Source organism: Jaculus jaculus, chromosome 7 (genome assembly GCF_020740685.1).
Source record: "Jaculus jaculus isolate mJacJac1 chromosome 7, mJacJac1.mat.Y.cur, whole genome shotgun sequence".
Classification (NCBI taxonomy): domain Eukaryota; kingdom Metazoa; phylum Chordata; class Mammalia; order Rodentia; family Dipodidae; genus Jaculus; species Jaculus jaculus.
In genome coordinates, this window is record NC_059108.1 from 2,829,883 (window position 1) to 2,847,318 (window position 17,436).

The 17,436-nt window shown below is 45.2% G+C and overlaps 1 protein-coding gene across 1 annotated transcript in view; it reads right to left on the minus strand.

The window, feature by feature from the left end:
- Positions 1-11,535: 11,535 nt before the first annotated feature.
- The window catches only part of Uba2 (ubiquitin like modifier activating enzyme 2), a 48,628-nt gene continuing 42,727 nt past the window's right edge, over positions 11,536-17,436 (minus strand). The window contains exons 15-17 of the mRNA XM_045155297.1: positions 16,458-16,563; positions 13,620-13,756; positions 11,536-12,355 (exon numbers count right to left, since the gene is read on the minus strand). Of these exons, the coding sequence (XP_045011232.1) occupies positions 12,177-12,355; positions 13,620-13,756; positions 16,458-16,563 (422 nt within the window). The 3' untranslated portion in view covers positions 11,536-12,176. The remainder of the gene's footprint in view (positions 12,356-13,619; positions 13,757-16,457; positions 16,564-17,436) is intronic.

Genomic DNA, 17,436 nt, shown 5'->3' on the forward strand with positions numbered 1-17,436 from the left:
CTGACCTGGAACTCACCATGGAGCCTCAGGCTGGCCTCGAACTCACGGCGATCCTCCTACCTCTGCCTCCCAAGTGCTGGGTTTAAAGGTGTAGCATACACTCACCTTGATCTTAGCCAAAAGGCCGAGAAGCGATTTACAGTCCAGCACCCGTCCCACGGGGATTTGGGGGTTGCCACCAGAGCGATGTTCGCAAGAACACTGGTGCTGTCACACGTGTCCTGGATGCGTAGAGCCATAGAGGCCACATGGGTGGGAGAAGTGACTAGGCTTTGGCTCCAAAGACACAAGCTAGAAATTCCTTGCGGTACATTCAGGCAGCTGTAAAACGAAAGAAAACCAAACCATCATCTGGCCATGACCTTGGGAATGCAGGAAGTCTTGAGCGGGAGAGTTCACTCTTTTCCAGGTGCCCCTTGCTCATGGAAATAGAAGAGAGGTACCCAAGTGTCAGGGAGGGCATCTGCCTGCGGAATTGACCTGGCCCAGAGGGACCAGGAAGGGCAGTCCGGCCTCCACACTGTGAGGAGCCAGCTGAGCCTCCTGCTTCCCTCCTGGGAGTGGAACATATTGCCTGGCACACCTCCCCTTCCCATCTCAGGGTCTGAGGAATTCCTACCCTACGTTACCCTGGCACTGGGGCTGGAAGCAAACATTTTGAGAAACAACTATCCAAGCGAGCCTTCTCATGACCTACCTCTGGTGAGAAAGGGAATGCAATTTAGACCCATTATTACCACACCGCATTTCATGTATCGCATTATTAGCTATTAAAAAACGAAAGTTGGGCTGGAGAAAATGGCTTAACTGTTAAAGGCATTTGCCTGCAAAGCCAAATGACCCTAGTTTCATTGCCCAGGACCCACATAAGCCAGATGCCCAAGGAGGCATATGCATCTGGAGTTCATTGGCAGTGGCTGGAGGTCCTGGCATGCCCATTCATATCCTCTCTCCCTCTCTGTCTCTCTCTCTCTCTCTTTCTCCCCTCCCCCGTTTCTCTCTCAAATATATATCTAAAGAAAGTGAAGCCAGGCATGGTAGTGCACGCCTTTAGTCCCAGCACTGGGGAGACAGAGGTAGGATTTCTGTGAGTTCGAGGCCACCCCGAGACTACAGAATAAATTCCAGGTCAGCATGGGCTAGGGTGAGACCCTACTTCAAAAAAACAAACAAAACAAAAGTGGGGGCTGGAGAGATTGCTTAGTGGTTAAGGCACTTGCCTGCAAAGCCAAAGGACCTCAGTTCCAATCCTCCGGACCCATGTATGCCAGATACACAAGGTAACACATGTGTCTGGAGTTTGTTTGCAGTGGCTGGAGGCCCTGGTATGCCTGTTTATTCTCTCTCTCTCTCTCTACCCCCCCTCTGTCTTCCTCCCTCCGTCTATTTCTCTCACATAAATAAATAAATAAATAAATAAATAAATAAATAAAGTATAAAAGGTCCAAGTGAGGTCAGGGGAAGAGATTGAGTAAAGGACCAGAGAGAGACCCTACCTTGAGAAAAAAAAAAATGAAAGTGTTGTTGCCTGGTATGTTGGTGCATGCCTTTAATTCTAGAGGTAGGAGGAACGCTGTGAGGTCGAGGCCACCCTGAGACTACATAGTGAATTCCAAGTCAGGCTGGGCTACAGCAAGACTCTACCTTGATCTGCCCCCCACAAAAGTAATAAAATAAAATAGGCATGGGGGTACAGGCCTGTAATCCCAACATTCAGCAAGCAGAAGTAGGAGAATCACTATAAATTTGAGGCCAACCTAGTTTACATAGTTCCAGGCCAGCCAGAGCTAGATAGCAAGACTATGTCAACCTTCTCTGACCCCACACAAAAAGTAATAAAAGGGGGTTGGAGAGATGGCTTAGCAGTTAAGGCGCATGCCTGTGACGCCTAGGGACCCAGGTTTGATTCTCCAGGTCCCATGTATGCTAGATGTACATGGTGGCACATGCATCTGGAATTCATTTGCAGTGGCTAGAGGTCCTGGTGTGCCCATTCTCACTCTCACTCTCCCTCTCTTCTCTCTCTCTCTCTCTCTCACTCTCTCTCTGTGTCTCAAATAAATAAATGAAAATAAAATCTTTTAAAAAATAAGTAATAAGCCGGGCGTGGTGGTGCACGCCTTTAATCCCTGCACTCGAGAGGCAGAGGTAGGAGGATTGCCATGAGTTCAAGGCCACCCTGAGATGACAGTTAATTCCAGGTCAGCCTGGACCAGAGTGAGACCCTACCTCGAAAAACCAAATAAATAAATAAATAAGTAAGTAAGTAATAGGCCAGGCATGGTGGTGCATGCCTTTAATCCCAGCACTCAGGAGGCAGAAGTAGGAGGATCGCCATGAGTTCAAGGCCACCCTGAGACTACAGAGTGATTTCCAGGTCAGCCTGAGCTAGAGACCCTGCCTTGAAAAAGCAAAAATTAATTAATTAATTAATTAAAAAATAAGTAATAAAAGGGGAGCTGGAGAGATGTTTCAGCAGTTAGGGTGCTTGCCTGCAAAGCCTAACAACCCAGGGTTTGATTCCACAGTACCCACGTGATGCCAGATGCACAAGGTGGCACATGCATATAGAGTTCATTTGCAGCTGCTAGAGGGCCTTGGAGTTCCCATTCTCTATCTTCTCTCTATCTCCCTCTACTTGCATATAAATAATTTTTTGAGTAATAAAAGGGAGGGTTTAGCTGTTAAGGCACTTCCCTGTGAGGCCCAAGGACCCAGGTTTGATTCCCCAGAACCCATGGAAGCCTGATACGCAGAGTGGAGCACGCGTCTGGAGCTCGTTTACAGTGGCTGGTGCCCTGGGGTGCCCCCATTCTCTTTCTGTCTTCCCCCTGCTCTCTCTCTCTCTCTCTCTCTCTCTCTAATAAATAAATAAAATATTTTAAAAAGTAATAAGAGGGATCTTTCAAAGTCTGCAGGCCTAGATTCAATTCCCCCTCACTCCCATAAAGCTCGATGCACAATGCTTCACATGCCTCCTGTCGTATGTCACTTTTCCTGGGCATACACAGAATCCTTGCCTTTCTTGCATCATGTCACTTTGTGGGCTGGTGCTTGCTGTATTTCTTGCAGAAAGTCTGACGAGTTTTAAAGATTTTCAACATGTCTGCAGGAACACTGTGAGCATCCAAAGGTGACCTGAAATCTGCTCATGTAGTCAGGAGCAGGGATTTTTATTGAAACTGCATCCTGTCTACACTTCAGTAGGGAGGGGCTTTTGGTATCTATCTGTTCTATGGCAGAATTCCTCCGCATTGACAGCAGTGAACAACTATTGCCAGCTTTATCAAAAGCAGCTGGGACAACTCACGAGAGAAGGCATGGGGAGGCCATCAGCACCTCCCACCTGAGACTTCAGGCACCCCTGTGCCAGCTGTATGCAATAATGCATGAGGTCTTGTGGCTTTAGGGGCGATGGGGTGGATAAAGGATGACAGAGGACCAACGAGCCCCATCAAGGTGGCTTCTCTGGCGTCTCCATGCTCTGTAAGCAAGCTCTCACCAGAGGCTGAGCTGAGGAGCTGCTGCTGGGCTAATCCTGACACAGAGAGCCCCCCTCAGGTGCTGCTCTGCAGTCTCATACTCCTGACAGGGACAAGGAGCTTCTGCAAGTGGCCACGGAGAAGTTGTCATTCTGGAGGGATGAGACTTCGTGCTGGTGCTTGCTCTTTGGTTCCTATGCTCTCTGTAAAGTGAGCCCTCACCTTGGGGCCAAGGGAGGAGTATCTGTTTGGGGGCCTCCACGTTCCTATAAATATTCCTTCTCCATGCTCTGTCAGTAACCCTAATAAATTCATTGGTTCACTGAACTGGTATTGATACGTTTGTACTTGGTTCCGCCATGTGAGCCCTATCAGGAGTGAAGACCAGTGTTCCTGTCTCCCTGGGGGGTGGGGAGTTTTTCATGACAGTATCAATTATATCTTGTTTTGTTTTGATGAGACAAGCTGTCTTTGTAGCCCAAGTTGGCCTGGAACTCACTGCCTAGCCCAGGCAGAGTTGTGATCCTCCTGCCTTGGCCTCCCAACTGCTAGGCACACAGGCATATGCCACCAGGCCTGGTTTCTTAGAGAGAGAGAGAGAGAGAGAGAGAGAGAGAGAGAGAGAGAGAGAGAGAGAGAGAAACTGGCATGCCAGGGTCTCAGGCACTGCAATTGAACTCCAGATGTCTGTGCTGCCTAGTGGGCATGTGTGACCTTGTGCTTGCTTCACCTTTGTGCATCTGTCTTACGTGGATCTGAAGAGATGGAACATAGGTCCTTAGGTTCCGAAGGAAAGCGCCTTAACCACTAAGCCATCTCTCTAGCCCTACATTTTTTTGAGGAGATACAGACACAGAGAAAGAATGGGTGCGTGCCAGGGCATCCAGCCACTGCAAACAAACTCTAGATGCATGTGCCTGACATTTTGTGCATCTGGTCATTAGGCTTTGCAGGCAAGCGCCTTAACCACAGAGTCTCCAGCCCTCAATTATATATATATATATATATATATATATATATACACATATACGTATATGTATACACACACACATACACACACACACACACACACACACACACACACACATATTGTTTGTTTGCTTGTTTGTTTTGTTTTTCAAGGTAGGGTTTCACTCTAGCCCAGGCTGACCTAGAATTCGCTATGTATTCTCAGGGTGGCCTCAAACTCACAGAGATCCTCCTACCTCTGCCTCCTGAGTAAGTGCTGAGATTCAAGGCGTGCGCCACCACACCTGGCCTCAATTATACTTTTGAGCATGAGACCGGTCTTCATGGTGTACAGAAGTTGTACAGGCTGCTGCTAGGACCAGCTGGTTAGCCTGGGCTTTTTCAGGTGCTCAGCTCAACCATCGGGTTTCCAGAACACCAGGCACAGTGTCTATACTTGCAACTGCTTCTGCCCAGGCTGGAGTATTTCACTGCGTGCGCTGTGGTGAGAGGCGGAGATAATTCATTTGTTTGGAATGAACGACTTAGCGTAGCAGCTGTCTTCTCACTGCTTGGAAGGAAGACTTAACCAGAAACAGTTTATGGAAGGAAAAGGTTTATTTTCAACTTAAAGTATCCTTTATAAGAAAATATTTTTATGGGCTGGAGAGGTGGCTTAGTGGTTAAGGCACTTGCCTGCAAAGCCTAAACACCCAGGTTCAGGTCTCCAGGTCTCACGTAAGCCAGATGCACATGGTGGCGCACACATCTGGAGTTCATTTGCAGTGGCTGGAGGGCCTGATGCACCCATCCCCCCACCCTGCCTCTTTCCTTCCCTCCTTTTCTCTCAATTTTTTTTTTTTTTTTTTTTGAGGTAGGGTCTCACTCTGGCCCAGGCTAACCTGGAATTCACTATGTAGTCTCAGGATGGCCTCAAACTCATGGTGATCCTATCTCTGCCTCCTGAGTGCTGGGTTTAAAGCTGTGTGCCACCTCCCCTGGCCTAATAAATAAAAATATGTTTTAATTTATTTGGACCAGGGGTGGTGTCACACATCTTTTTTTAAAATTATTTTTTATTTTTATTTATTTATTTATTTTTTGGTTTTTCGAGGTAGGGTCTCACTCTAGCCCAGGCTGACCTGGAATTCACTCTGTATTCTCAGGGTGGCCTCGAACTCACGGCAATCCTCTTTCCTCTGCCTCCAAAGTGGTAGGATTAAAGGCGTGCGCCACCACGCCTGGCTTAAAATTATTTTTTATTAACAACTTCCATGATTACTATCCCATGGTAATGCCCTCTCCCTTCACTTTCCCTTTGAAACTCCATTCTCCATCATATCCCCTCCCCTCTCAATCAGCCTCTCTTTATTTTGATGTCATGATCTTTTCTTCCTATTATGATGGTCTTGTGTAGGTAGTGTCATACACTGTGGGGTCATGGATACCCAGGCCATTTTGTGTCTAGAGGAACATGTAAGGAGTTCTACCCTGCCTTTGGCTCTTATATTCTTTCTGACACTTCTTCTGCAATGGACCCTGAGCCTTGGAAGGTGAGCAGATACCTTTTAATCCCAGCACTCAGGAGGCAAACGTAGGAGGATTGCCATGGGTTTGAGGCCACCCTGAGACTACATAGTGAATTCCAGATAAGCCTGGACTAGAGCAAGACTTTACCTTGAAAAAGAAATAATAAGATTGACAAAAAAAAGGGGGGGGGGAGCTGGAGAGATGACTCAGCAATTAAGACGCAGGTCTGCAAATCCTCAGGACCTAAGTTTGATTCCCCAGTACCCACTCATGCACAAGTTGGCACATGTCTGGAGTTCGTTTCAGTGGCTAGAGGCCCTGGTGTGCCCATTCTCTAAGGTACAGAAAAAAAAGAAAAAATATTTTTATTTGGGCCTGAAAGGTGGCTCAGTAGTTAAGGTTGCAATGCCTAATGACCCGGGTTAGATTCCCTAGTCCCCACTTAGAGACAGATGCACAAAGTGGCACATACGTCTGGAATTTGTTTGCAGCAGCTGGAGGCCCTGGTGTGCCCATTCTCTCTCTCTCTCTGATTGCAAATAAATAAATATTTTTAATTTTTTTAGAGATCATAGGGGTACACCAGGGTCTCTTGCCACTACAAATGAACTCCAGATGCATTCACCACTTTTTGCATCTAGCTTTATGTGCGTACTAGGGAATTAAACTTAGATCATCATGCTCTGAAAGCAAGTGCCTTTAACCACTGAGCCATGTCTACAGCCCCAGTTTGAAGTCTCCAGGGCAAATTTAATCATGGTGGGGGATGGCTACGCATCACATCTTCACATTAGTATGTGTGGAGAAAGTAGAGACAATGAGCTGAGTGTAGCAAGCAGGGCTGGACTATAAAACCCCTAAGCCTGACCCCAGTGACACACTTCCTCCACAAGGTTCCCCTTCCCAGAGGCTCAAAAACCTTCTCAAATAAAGCCATCAACTTGGGATAAAGTATGCAAACACATGATGCTATCGGGGGCATTTGCATTCAAACCATCACTTTCTTTTTTCTTTTTTTGAGGTAGGGTCTCACTCTAGCCCAGGCTGACCTGGAATTCACTCTATAATCTCAGGGTGACCTCAAATTCACAGCAATCCTTCTACCTCTGCCTCCTGAGTGCTGAGATTAAAGGCGTGTGTAAACATACCTGGCTTAAACTTCTTTTATTGACAAGTTCCGTAATTGTAAACAAAAAACAAAACAAAACAAAATTCCCTCTCCTCCCCCACTTTCCCTTCATAAATCCACTCTCCTTCTCATCCCTTCCCCCCACTAGACTCTCTTTTATTTCAATGTCATCATCTTTTCCTCCTATTACTAAGGTCTTGTGTAGGTAGCACCAGGCAGTGTGAGGTCATGGATATCCAGGCCATTTGTGTCTGGAAGAGTGCATTGTAAAGAGCCCTACCCTTTCTTTGGTTCTTACATTCTTCCTGCCACCTCTTCAGCAATGGACCCTGATCCTTGGAAGGTGTGATAGAGATATGTCTGTGCTGGGCACTCCTCTGTCACTTTGTCTCAGCACTTTGTGCCTTTTGAGTCATCCCAGAAGTCACTGCCATCTGAAAAGAGAAGATTAAGTGATTGGACTTCATGTGAGTAGGAAGAAAACTCAGTAGAAGAGGCCAGTAAGCTAGAAAGGAGATATAAAGGGAATAGAAAAGTGGTGGTGGGGGAGAGACTTAATAGGATGGTATTGTATATATGTAAGTAGAAAACAGATTAATGGTGGTGTAAAGGCCTAAGTGAGGTCAGAGGAGGAGATTGAGTAAAGGAAAGGTGGAGGGAGGGCTAATCAAAATCCACGAAGATATAAATAAGTCATATGGAAACTTACTTTTTCAGACAATGGAACACACAGGAGCCATAGATTGTTACTAGAAAACTTTCAGTGCCAGGGATGGGATACCTTCCAGTGAGTTGTTGGCCAGGGAGGTCCCTGATGCCCCCAAAACATTTCAGGCCATTGCCGAGACCCTTGGTTTCCCTTCAGGAATCGATGGTAAGACCTTATTGCTGAAGGCTCCACAAACTTGGGCTGCAAGACCACTGAGAAATCCTGCTGGAGCTAAGCTGAAAACCTCCTCCATGTAGACCAGCTGACAGAAAGCTGGAAAAAGCCACACTGCATGCAGTTCAATGGGAGAGAGGGAAATCACCAGTGAAGGATACTCAACAGTGGACACTGCAAGTCTAAAATTTGGCCAGCCCGGACCAAATGAGCCAATGGGTACAATAGTGGCACATCTGTTATGAGGGAAACCAACCACCCTCTAATTTTTTTAAAATATTTTATTTATTTATTCATTTGATAAAGAAAGAGGGAGAGAAAGACACAGAGGGAGAGAGAATGGGCACACCAGGGCCTCCAGACACCGCAAATGAACTCCAGACACGTGTGCCCCCTTGTGCATCTGGCTTACATGGGTCTTGAAGAATCAAACCCAGGTCCTTTGGCTTTGTAGCCTTAACTGCAAAGCCATCCCTCCAGCCCTCCCTCTCTTTCTTTGACATAGATGATGCCAAACTTACAAGGATAACCTTGAACTTCTGGTCCTCCTGCTTCTACCTCCCTCCTGAGTACAGGCATGAGACCACCACATCCAAGTTATATGATTTATTTTGTTTAGTGACAGCAGTTCAATGTCTCAAGTAAACTTTTTTTTTTTTTGAGAGCGACAGAGAGAGAAAGGGGCAGATAGATAAGAGAATGGGCATGCCACTGCAAAGGACCTCCAGACATGTGCGGTCCTTGTGCATCTGGCTAACGTGGGTCCTGGGGAATCGAGCCTCAAACCCGGGTCCTTAGGCTTAACAGGCAAGCGCTTAACCGCTAAGCCATCTCTCCAGCCCTCTCAAGTAAACTTTTGGCTGGAATTTATTTTGAACTGGAGGCAGGGGAAAATGTTTCTTCTATGTGCAGAATGCAAATAACATGTTCCCAGTATGAAAGTATCTTAAAAAAAAATACTTGTCTAAATATATCCTTTCTCAAAATAGATGGAGATTTTGGACCTCAGGAATATTGCTTTGAAATACAAAGAGCTGGTCTATAATCCCAGTACTCAGGACTGAGGCAGGAGGATGTAGAGCTCAAAGTGAGACTGGGCTCCACTGTGAGACCCTGTCTCAATGAGTGAATGATGAAGGGAGCTCTCTTCACCTCAGAAGATAGTTTTCTCTTCTATAGATTCTTTTTGTTTAGGTTTTGTAGGGTTTTTTTGTTTTTGTTTTTGTTTTCAAGGTAGAGCCCAGGCTGATTTGGAATTCAATCTGTAGTCTAAAGCTGGCTTCAAACCTCAAACTCAGAGAAGTCCTATAACCTCTACCTCCCAAGTGCTGGGATTGAATGCATGTTCCACCATGCTTTTCCCCCACCCCCCTCTCCAGAAGATAGGGTCTCACTCTAGCCCAGGCTGACCTGGAACTCATGGCAATCCTACCTCAGCCTCCTGAGATTAAACACATGAGCCACCACACCCAGCAAAAAAGTCAAATTCTGAATTTCTACTCTTTTGTAGTACTGGGGTTTATCAAGCCCATGGCCTTGCATAGGTTAGGCAAACCACTGTATCACCCCAGCTGTGGAGGTATTATTTAAGAGAGAATTAAGTGTACCTCAGCCACTGCAATAGAACTCCAGACGCTTGCGCCACCTAGTGGGCATAGGCACCTTATGCTTGCCTCACCTTTGTGCATGGGGCTAACTTGGGATGTGGAGAGCCAAACATGGGTCCTTGGGCTTTTCAGGCAAGTGCCTTAAATACTAAGCCATCTGTCCAGTTGGGAGGTATTATTTAATTGTTCTTACACACATCACGTAGCCTATGATGCCCCTGAACTTTTTGTTCATATATATATGTATATATATAGTTCATATATTTTGGGGGGCACACTACAGCCTCCATGTGCAACCTTGTGTGCTTCCATCAGCTTGTGTGTCTGGCTTACATGGGACCTGGAGAGTTAAACATTAAGCGTTTAGGCTTGGAAGATATAGATATATACATGTTTTTTTGTTTTGTTTTTCCTAAGCAGGCTAGCCCAGGCTGACCTGGAATTCACTCTGTACTCTCAGGGTGGCCTTGAACTCAGAGCTATCCTCCCGCCTCTGCCTTCCAAGTGCTGGGATTAAAGGCATGTGCCACCATGCCCCACAAAATATTTTTACTTATTTGCAAGTAGAGAATGAGAATGGGCACACCAAGGCTTAGTGCTGCTGCAAACAAACTCCATTTATGTGGGTACTGGGGAATTAAACTGGGGCTGTAAGACATTACAGGTAAGTGCCTTTAACCACTGAGTCGTCTCTCCAGCCCCCAAAGGTAATATTATTAAATGGAAAAGATTTCAGGCCTGAGAAGAAACTCAGTTGGATAAATATCTGTCTTGCAAATTGGAAGGCTTTGATAGCACGAATTCTGGACACAGTAGTGCAAGCCTATAATCTCAGCACTGGGAAGTTGGGGACAAGAAGATACCTGGTGATCACTGGTCAACTAGTATAGCTTAATTGGTGAACTCCTGACCAATGAAACCATCTTACAGGCGATGGACAGTATTCCTGATGACATGGAGGTTGTCCTCTGGCCTCCACATTGCATGCACCCATGTACACGTGCGTGCACACACACATAAACACACACACTAAAAAATCAAGGTGGGGGAGGGGCTGGAAAGATGGCTTAGCGGTTAAGCGCTTGCCTCTGAAGCCTAAGGACCCCAAGTTCGAGGTTCGATTCCCCAGGACCCACATTAGCCAGATGCACAAGGGGGCGCATGTGTCTGGAGTTTGTTTGCAGTAGCTGGAAGATCTGGCTTACCCATTTTCTCTCTCTGCCTCTTTCTCTGTCACTCTCAAATAAAAAAATAAACAACAACATAAAAAAACGAGAAGGTGGACTGGAGAGATGGCTTAGTGGTTAAGGCACTTGCCTGCCAGGCCTAAGGAAGGACCCATGTTCAACTCTCCAGGTCTTATGTAAGCCAGACACAAGGTGAGACAAGTGCACAAGGTCACACATGTGCACAAGGTCAAAGTGCTTGCCTGCAAAGCCTAAGGATGTGGGTTCAATTCTCCAGTACTTACATAAGCCAGATGCACAAGATGGCACCTGCATCTGGAGTTTGTTTGTAGTGGCTAGATGCCCTGGTGCACCTGTTTTCTCTATCTCCACCTCTTTCTCAGATGAATATTTAAATAAAGAGAAGGGGACTATAGAGATGGCTCAATGGTTAAGGCAGCCCATGTTAATTGCCCAGTCACATATAAGAGTCCCTGGTGTGTGCCCCCATCCCAACACACACAAAGTGCAAATAAATTTTTCTTTTTTCTTTTTTTTGGTTTTCTGAGGGAAGGTTTCACTCTAGTCCAGGCTGACCTGGAATTTACTATGTCATCTCAGGGTGGCCTCAAACTCACGATGATCCATCCTCCTACCTCTGCCTCCCAAGTGCTGGGATTAAAGGTGTGTGCCACCATATCTGGCTCAAATAAATATATTTTTTGAGGATGATCACAGCATTCCTGTGGTAGATATATATAGTATAAGCCCAGGAAAGACCAGGAATGGGTAACAAGTATGCAGATGTCATTTATTTGGTCCATAAGTACAGTATATTTGTTATTTGAGTCTTACAAAACATCAAATATAAATAACCTGAAACTGTAACAAATACACAAAAATTGGTTTCTTACAGACATCCCAGGCAGTATAAACTGAAATGAGTAAATTAACATTGTTTTACATTAATATACATAGTGCCAGTTGACATTTAAAAACAAGTCTCAATGCATAGCACTTCTTTGAATCTGTTCAGTTAAGAGTATGAAAATGGTTAGATCTAGGCTAAAAATAACTCTTCTTCTAGCCAAAAATAAAGGCATAATATTTATAACCAGGTACCAACTTTACTAAAGCACAATATTTTAAACTCTCAAATGATACCTAAGATATTTACATTGAAAGGCAACATGCACGGTGTTGTTTCAATGCATCACTGGTTTGTGCATAACTCTGTTCAAAGGGATTGAAATTTATATTCCTACTGTCAGTACAGCATACCGCAATGTTGCTGACGGTCCTAGCAAAACAAATGCTTTCAAAGGGAGCAGAATCATGTTCAAGTCACTGGTGTCAATGTTGCCTTCCCCTCTGGAACAAAGGACAAAACAGCCTGGTTCTGCCCAGATGAGCCAGCACAGTAAGATCAGCTCAGTCTAATGCTATGATGTCATCGAGCTCTTCGGTCTGCTCTAGGCGTGACCTCTTGGCGCTGACATTCTCCTCCTCTCGTTTCCTCTTGCGACTCCTCTCGTCTTCACCAGTGTCAGCGTTATTGGATGAACCTTCTTCGTCTGAGTCAACGATGAGCACGTCATCTTGTTCTTGTGCTTATTTCAGAGAAAAGGAAAGAATGGTGAGAGAAGTGGAGTGACCAGTTACATACGAATGCTACCTAGGGAATTTGCACACTTCCCATTTTTACACTGTTTTAGATGTTTGTGTAACAAGCATATTTTTTTTCTTTTTTTAAGGAAAGGGGCTGCTACTGGACATGTTTTTACTACTAGCAAAACAAAACATAGTGACTGACATGATGAAATTTACATGAGTCCTATCTCCTTGATCTTCGTCCACCTCCTCCCACTAGTACCCTAATGGCAGAGGAGGAAAGGAACGTCAGCACAGTGACAAACACAGCACTTACAATCCTAATGGCAGGAGGAAAGGAACGTCAGCACAGTGACAAACACAGCACTTACAATGTGCCAGAACTGTGCTGAGCACTTCGCACATAACAACTCATTTACCATCACAACAACCCTATAAAGAAGATAACATTATTATCCCATTTCCAGAAAGGGAAACTGAGACACAGAGAATGACTCTCCAAGGTCACAGTAGGAGAGGTTAAGGCCAGGATTCAAATTTAGACAGCCCCAACATTTCTACTATTAGTCTTGTTCTCAATCCTACTCTGAATCAAGGGGGGTTGGGGTGAGAGGGTGTCTCTCCACCCACTAAAACTAACATCTGAACATCTAACTAATGTCTAATGCTGCCCACGGCAGAGGATCAAAGCAAAAGAGAATGTTTCAGTGCGAGGAAGGTCAGGGCAGCCCACAGGAAAGCATATTCTACAGTCTCCAGTTCACCCCCAAACTCTCAGAGGACACTAGAACCAAGAATAAACATACCCGAAACAATGTCAAAGACAAGGGTAAAATAAGTATCAGTATCAAGTATCAGTACTGAAACCGCAGGTAACAAACTCTCTGATAGGCTCTGCCAGTGACACTGGTTAGAGGAACACTTTATATCATGCTGGTATTCCAGCTCACTCAAATGGTCAGGCACACCTACTTGCTACACCCAAATCAAATGGGCAATCCTGTAAGGACTCAGACATTTCCCATTGGAAAACCAAGTAATGGGAAGTAGTGAAAGGTTTTCATATCTTCTAAGCATCTCCCCCCGTCTTAAACATCTTTAAGGTCCATAAACCCACAGCTCCATATCAAATCAACACCTCGCACACTTCTAGTATTTCTATGGATCCATGTGTAAGAGTCAATGTTCACAACAGTAATGAGATTGTTCTGCATCCTTTGGCTTGGAGGGTGACTAGAACTTTCTGGTTGGGCCATGACTCACCTGTGGAGGTGGAAGGCTGGGCTCCATCATCACTGCCATTGGTTATGCTTTTAGAAGCATCTTCAGTTTGTTTGGGCCCCACCTTTTCTGGGGCATCACCAACAACTTCAAACTCAACATCCTTCCCAAGGTCTTCACTGTAAGAGAACCATATGCTACAAACCAGAGCCTACTGAACAATTCACCCAGCAGTGCCAGTAGAGGGATAGAGACTGCTCCTCGTCACAGCATAAAGGGTGTGTGTATGCACACACATATGCACACACACAAATAAAGTTTCAGGGACTATAATAAAAGGATAATCAGCTGAGCGTGGTGGCACACGCCTTGAATCCCAGCACTTGGGAGGCAGAGGTGGGAGAACCACTGTGAGTTCGAGGCCACCTTGAGACCACACAGTGAATTCCAGGTTCAGCCTGAGCTAGAGTGAGACCTACCTTGGCAGAATAAAAAAGATGATGCAAAAGGTTTCAAAGGTGTGAAAAGTTAAAATTCAAATGGCTAGATTTGGAGATGACTTAGTGGTTAAGGCGCTTGCCTATGAAGCCTAAGGACCCATGTTCAACTTTTGCAGGTCCCATGTAAGCCAGATGCACAAGATGACACACAGGTATGGAGTTTGATTACAGTGGCTGGAGGCCCTTGCACACAAATTCTCTCTCATTAAAAAAAAAATTTCAAAAGGCAAATGTTACACAGCCTCAAACCAGAAGAGTGTTTTGTTTTTTTTTTAATAATAAACTTCATTGTATTTTATTGCTAATACAGAAAACTAAGTACATGGTTTTGGGGTTATCTTGATTATTTATTTATTTGCTTTTTTGGGGGGGGTTTCAAGGTAGGGTCTCGCTCTAGCCCAGACATGGAATTCACTATGTAGTTTCAGGTGACCTCGAACTCATGGCAATCTTCCTACCTCTGCTTCCCAAGTCCTGGGATTAAAGGTGTGCACCATGATGTCTGTGAGGGAAAGAGCAAGGCCCACCAGGTGAGGGGGGGAGGGGGAGAGGGAGGGGGAGAGAAAAAAATGGCACACCAGGGCTCTAGCCACTGAAAATGAACTCCAAATGCATGTGCCACATTGTGCATGTGGTTTTATGTGGGTACTGGGGAACTGAAGTCTGTTAGACTTTGCAGGCAAGAGCCTTAACCGTGAAGCCCTCTGTCCAGCCCTCTTCCTTTTGTTTTTATGTTTTAAATAAAATAAAATAAAATAAAATAAAATAAAATAAAATAAAATAAAATTATTTTTTGGTTTTTCTGAGGTAGGGTCTTTCCCAGCCCGGGCTGACTCGGAACTCATTACGTAGTGTCACAGAGGTCTCACTCAGGTCTGCACAGCAAGTGCTCTTAACTACTGCGTCATCTAGCCCTGCCTTTCTTTCTTTTTCTTTCCTTCCTTCCTTCCTTCCATCTTTCTTTCTTTCTTTCTGTCTGTTTTTGGCTTTTCAAGGTAGGGTTTCACTCTAGTCATGGCTGACCTAGAATTCACTCTGTATTCTCAGGGTGGTCTAGAACTCATGGCGATCCTCCTACTTCTGCCTCCCAAGTGCTGGGATTAAAGGTGTGCGACACCAAGCCCAGCTAGTATTAATACAAAAACAGGTAGGAAGCAAAATCAAATTGGAAAACTCAGTGACCTGCATGGAATGATTCTTTTTAAAATATTTTTACTTGGCTGGAGAAATGACTTTTAGCAGTTCAGGCGCTTGCCTGCAAAGTCAAAGGACCCAGGTTCAATTCCCCAGGACCCATGTAAGCCAGATGCACAAGGGGCACATGCATCTGGAGTTTGTTTGCAGTGGCTAGAGGCCCTGGTGTGCCCATTCTCTCTCTCTCTCTGACTGCAAATAAATAAATAAAATTTAAAAATTATTTTAACTTATTTGCAAGCAGAGAGAGACAGACAGACAGAATAATGGGCACGCCAGGGCCTCCCCTCGCTGTAAACAAACTAGATTTATGCATCGCCTTGTGCATCTGGCTTTATGTGGGTCCTTGGGATTCAAACCCAAGCTGTTAAGGCTTTGCAGACAAGAACCTGAACTGCTGAGCCATCTTCCCAGCCCAGGATCTTTATTTATTTATTTATTTTGGTGTTTCAAGGTAGGGTCATGCTCTAGCTTAGGCTGACCTGGAGTTCACTATGTAGTCTCAGGGTAACCTCGAACTGACAACAATCCTCCTACCTCTGCCACACAAGTGCTGCGATTAAAGGCGTGCGCCACCATGCTCGGCCATTTTTTATGGGGAGGGGTCGCGTTCAAGATAGGGTCTCAGGCTGAATTCACTATGTATTCTTAGGCTGGCCTCAAACACACAGTGACCTTCCTACTGCTTCCTCCAAGTAGTGGCATTAATGGCATTAGCCAAGTGTGGTGGGACCGGCCTTTAATTCCACCACTGTGTAGGTAGAGGTAGGAGGATCGCTGTGAGTTCGAGGCCATCCTGAGACTACATAGGGAATTCCAGGTCAGTCTGGACTAGAGTGAAACCCTACCTCAAAAAACCAACACACACACACACACCCCCGCCAAAATTTTTTTGTTGTTGTTGCTTATCTCTTTCCTTCCCCCCCCCCCCCCGTTTCTTTTTGGTTTTTCGCTTAAGGTTTTTGGCTTAAGGATAGGTAGTATGTGTATTCAAATAATTTCTTACATTCAGGCTGGAGAGATGGCTTAGCGGTTAAGGCACTTGACGGTGAAGCCTAAAGACCCAGGATTGATTCCCCAATACCCACGTAAATCAGGTGCGCAGGGGGGCACAGGTGTCTAGAGTTTTTAAGAACCAAAAAAAAAAAAAAAAAGATATTTCTTACATTCAATTAATAATTCCTACCTGTGAAGAACGTTGATCAATAAAGTGTAGTCCTGAAGGAAGTCATCAGCTTGGAGCCGGCTGCCATTTCTAATTCCAAATTCTGACAATTTCTTGTGATTATTAGCTGCAGGTGGAGATGAATGTAGAACTCTTCAGAACAGTCAGGTCAGATTTTAAAAGTTGTTTTTATTTTGAGGCAGGGTCTCAAAATAAATCCTACTTCAGCCTGAGTGCTGGAATTATAGGCGTGAGCTACCATGGCTAGCTAAAATACATATTTTGAATCTCTAACCTTCAATACTTCAGAATATTACTATATTTGGAAAGACAGGTTTTTTGGGTGGGGAGGGGATGGGTTTCGAGGTAGGGTCTCACTCTGGCCCAGGCTGACCTGGAATTCACTATGCAGTCTCAGGGTGGCCTTGAACTCATGGCGACCCTCCTACCCCTGCCTCCCAGAGTGCTGGGATTAAAGGCATGCACCACCATGCCCAGCCTGTTTTTTTTTTTTTTTTTTAACTGATTATAGTTACTGTAACACATGCTTATAATCCCAGCACATGAGAGACATAAGAGGGGAAGGGAGAAGGTCAAGGAGACTGAGGCCAACCTGGGCTACATGAGACTGTCTCAAAAAAAAAAAAAACAGAAACAGGTGGGCCAGGTGTGGTGAGGCATGCCTTTAATCCCAGCACTCAGGAGGGAGAAGTAGGAGGATCATTGTGAGTTCAAGGCCACCCTGAGACTACACAGTGAATTCCAGGTCAGCCTGAGCTAGAGTGACACCCTACCTCAAAAAAATAAAAAACAGCCGGGTGTGGTGGCACACCCCTTTTAATCCCAGCACTCAGGAGGCAGGGGTAGGAGGACTGCCATAAGTTCAAGGCCGCCCTGATTCTACACAGTGAATTCCAGGTCAGCCTGGGCTAAAGTGAGACCCCTTACCTCAAAAAAACAAAAACAAAAAGAAACAACAACAAAAATAAAAATAAAATAC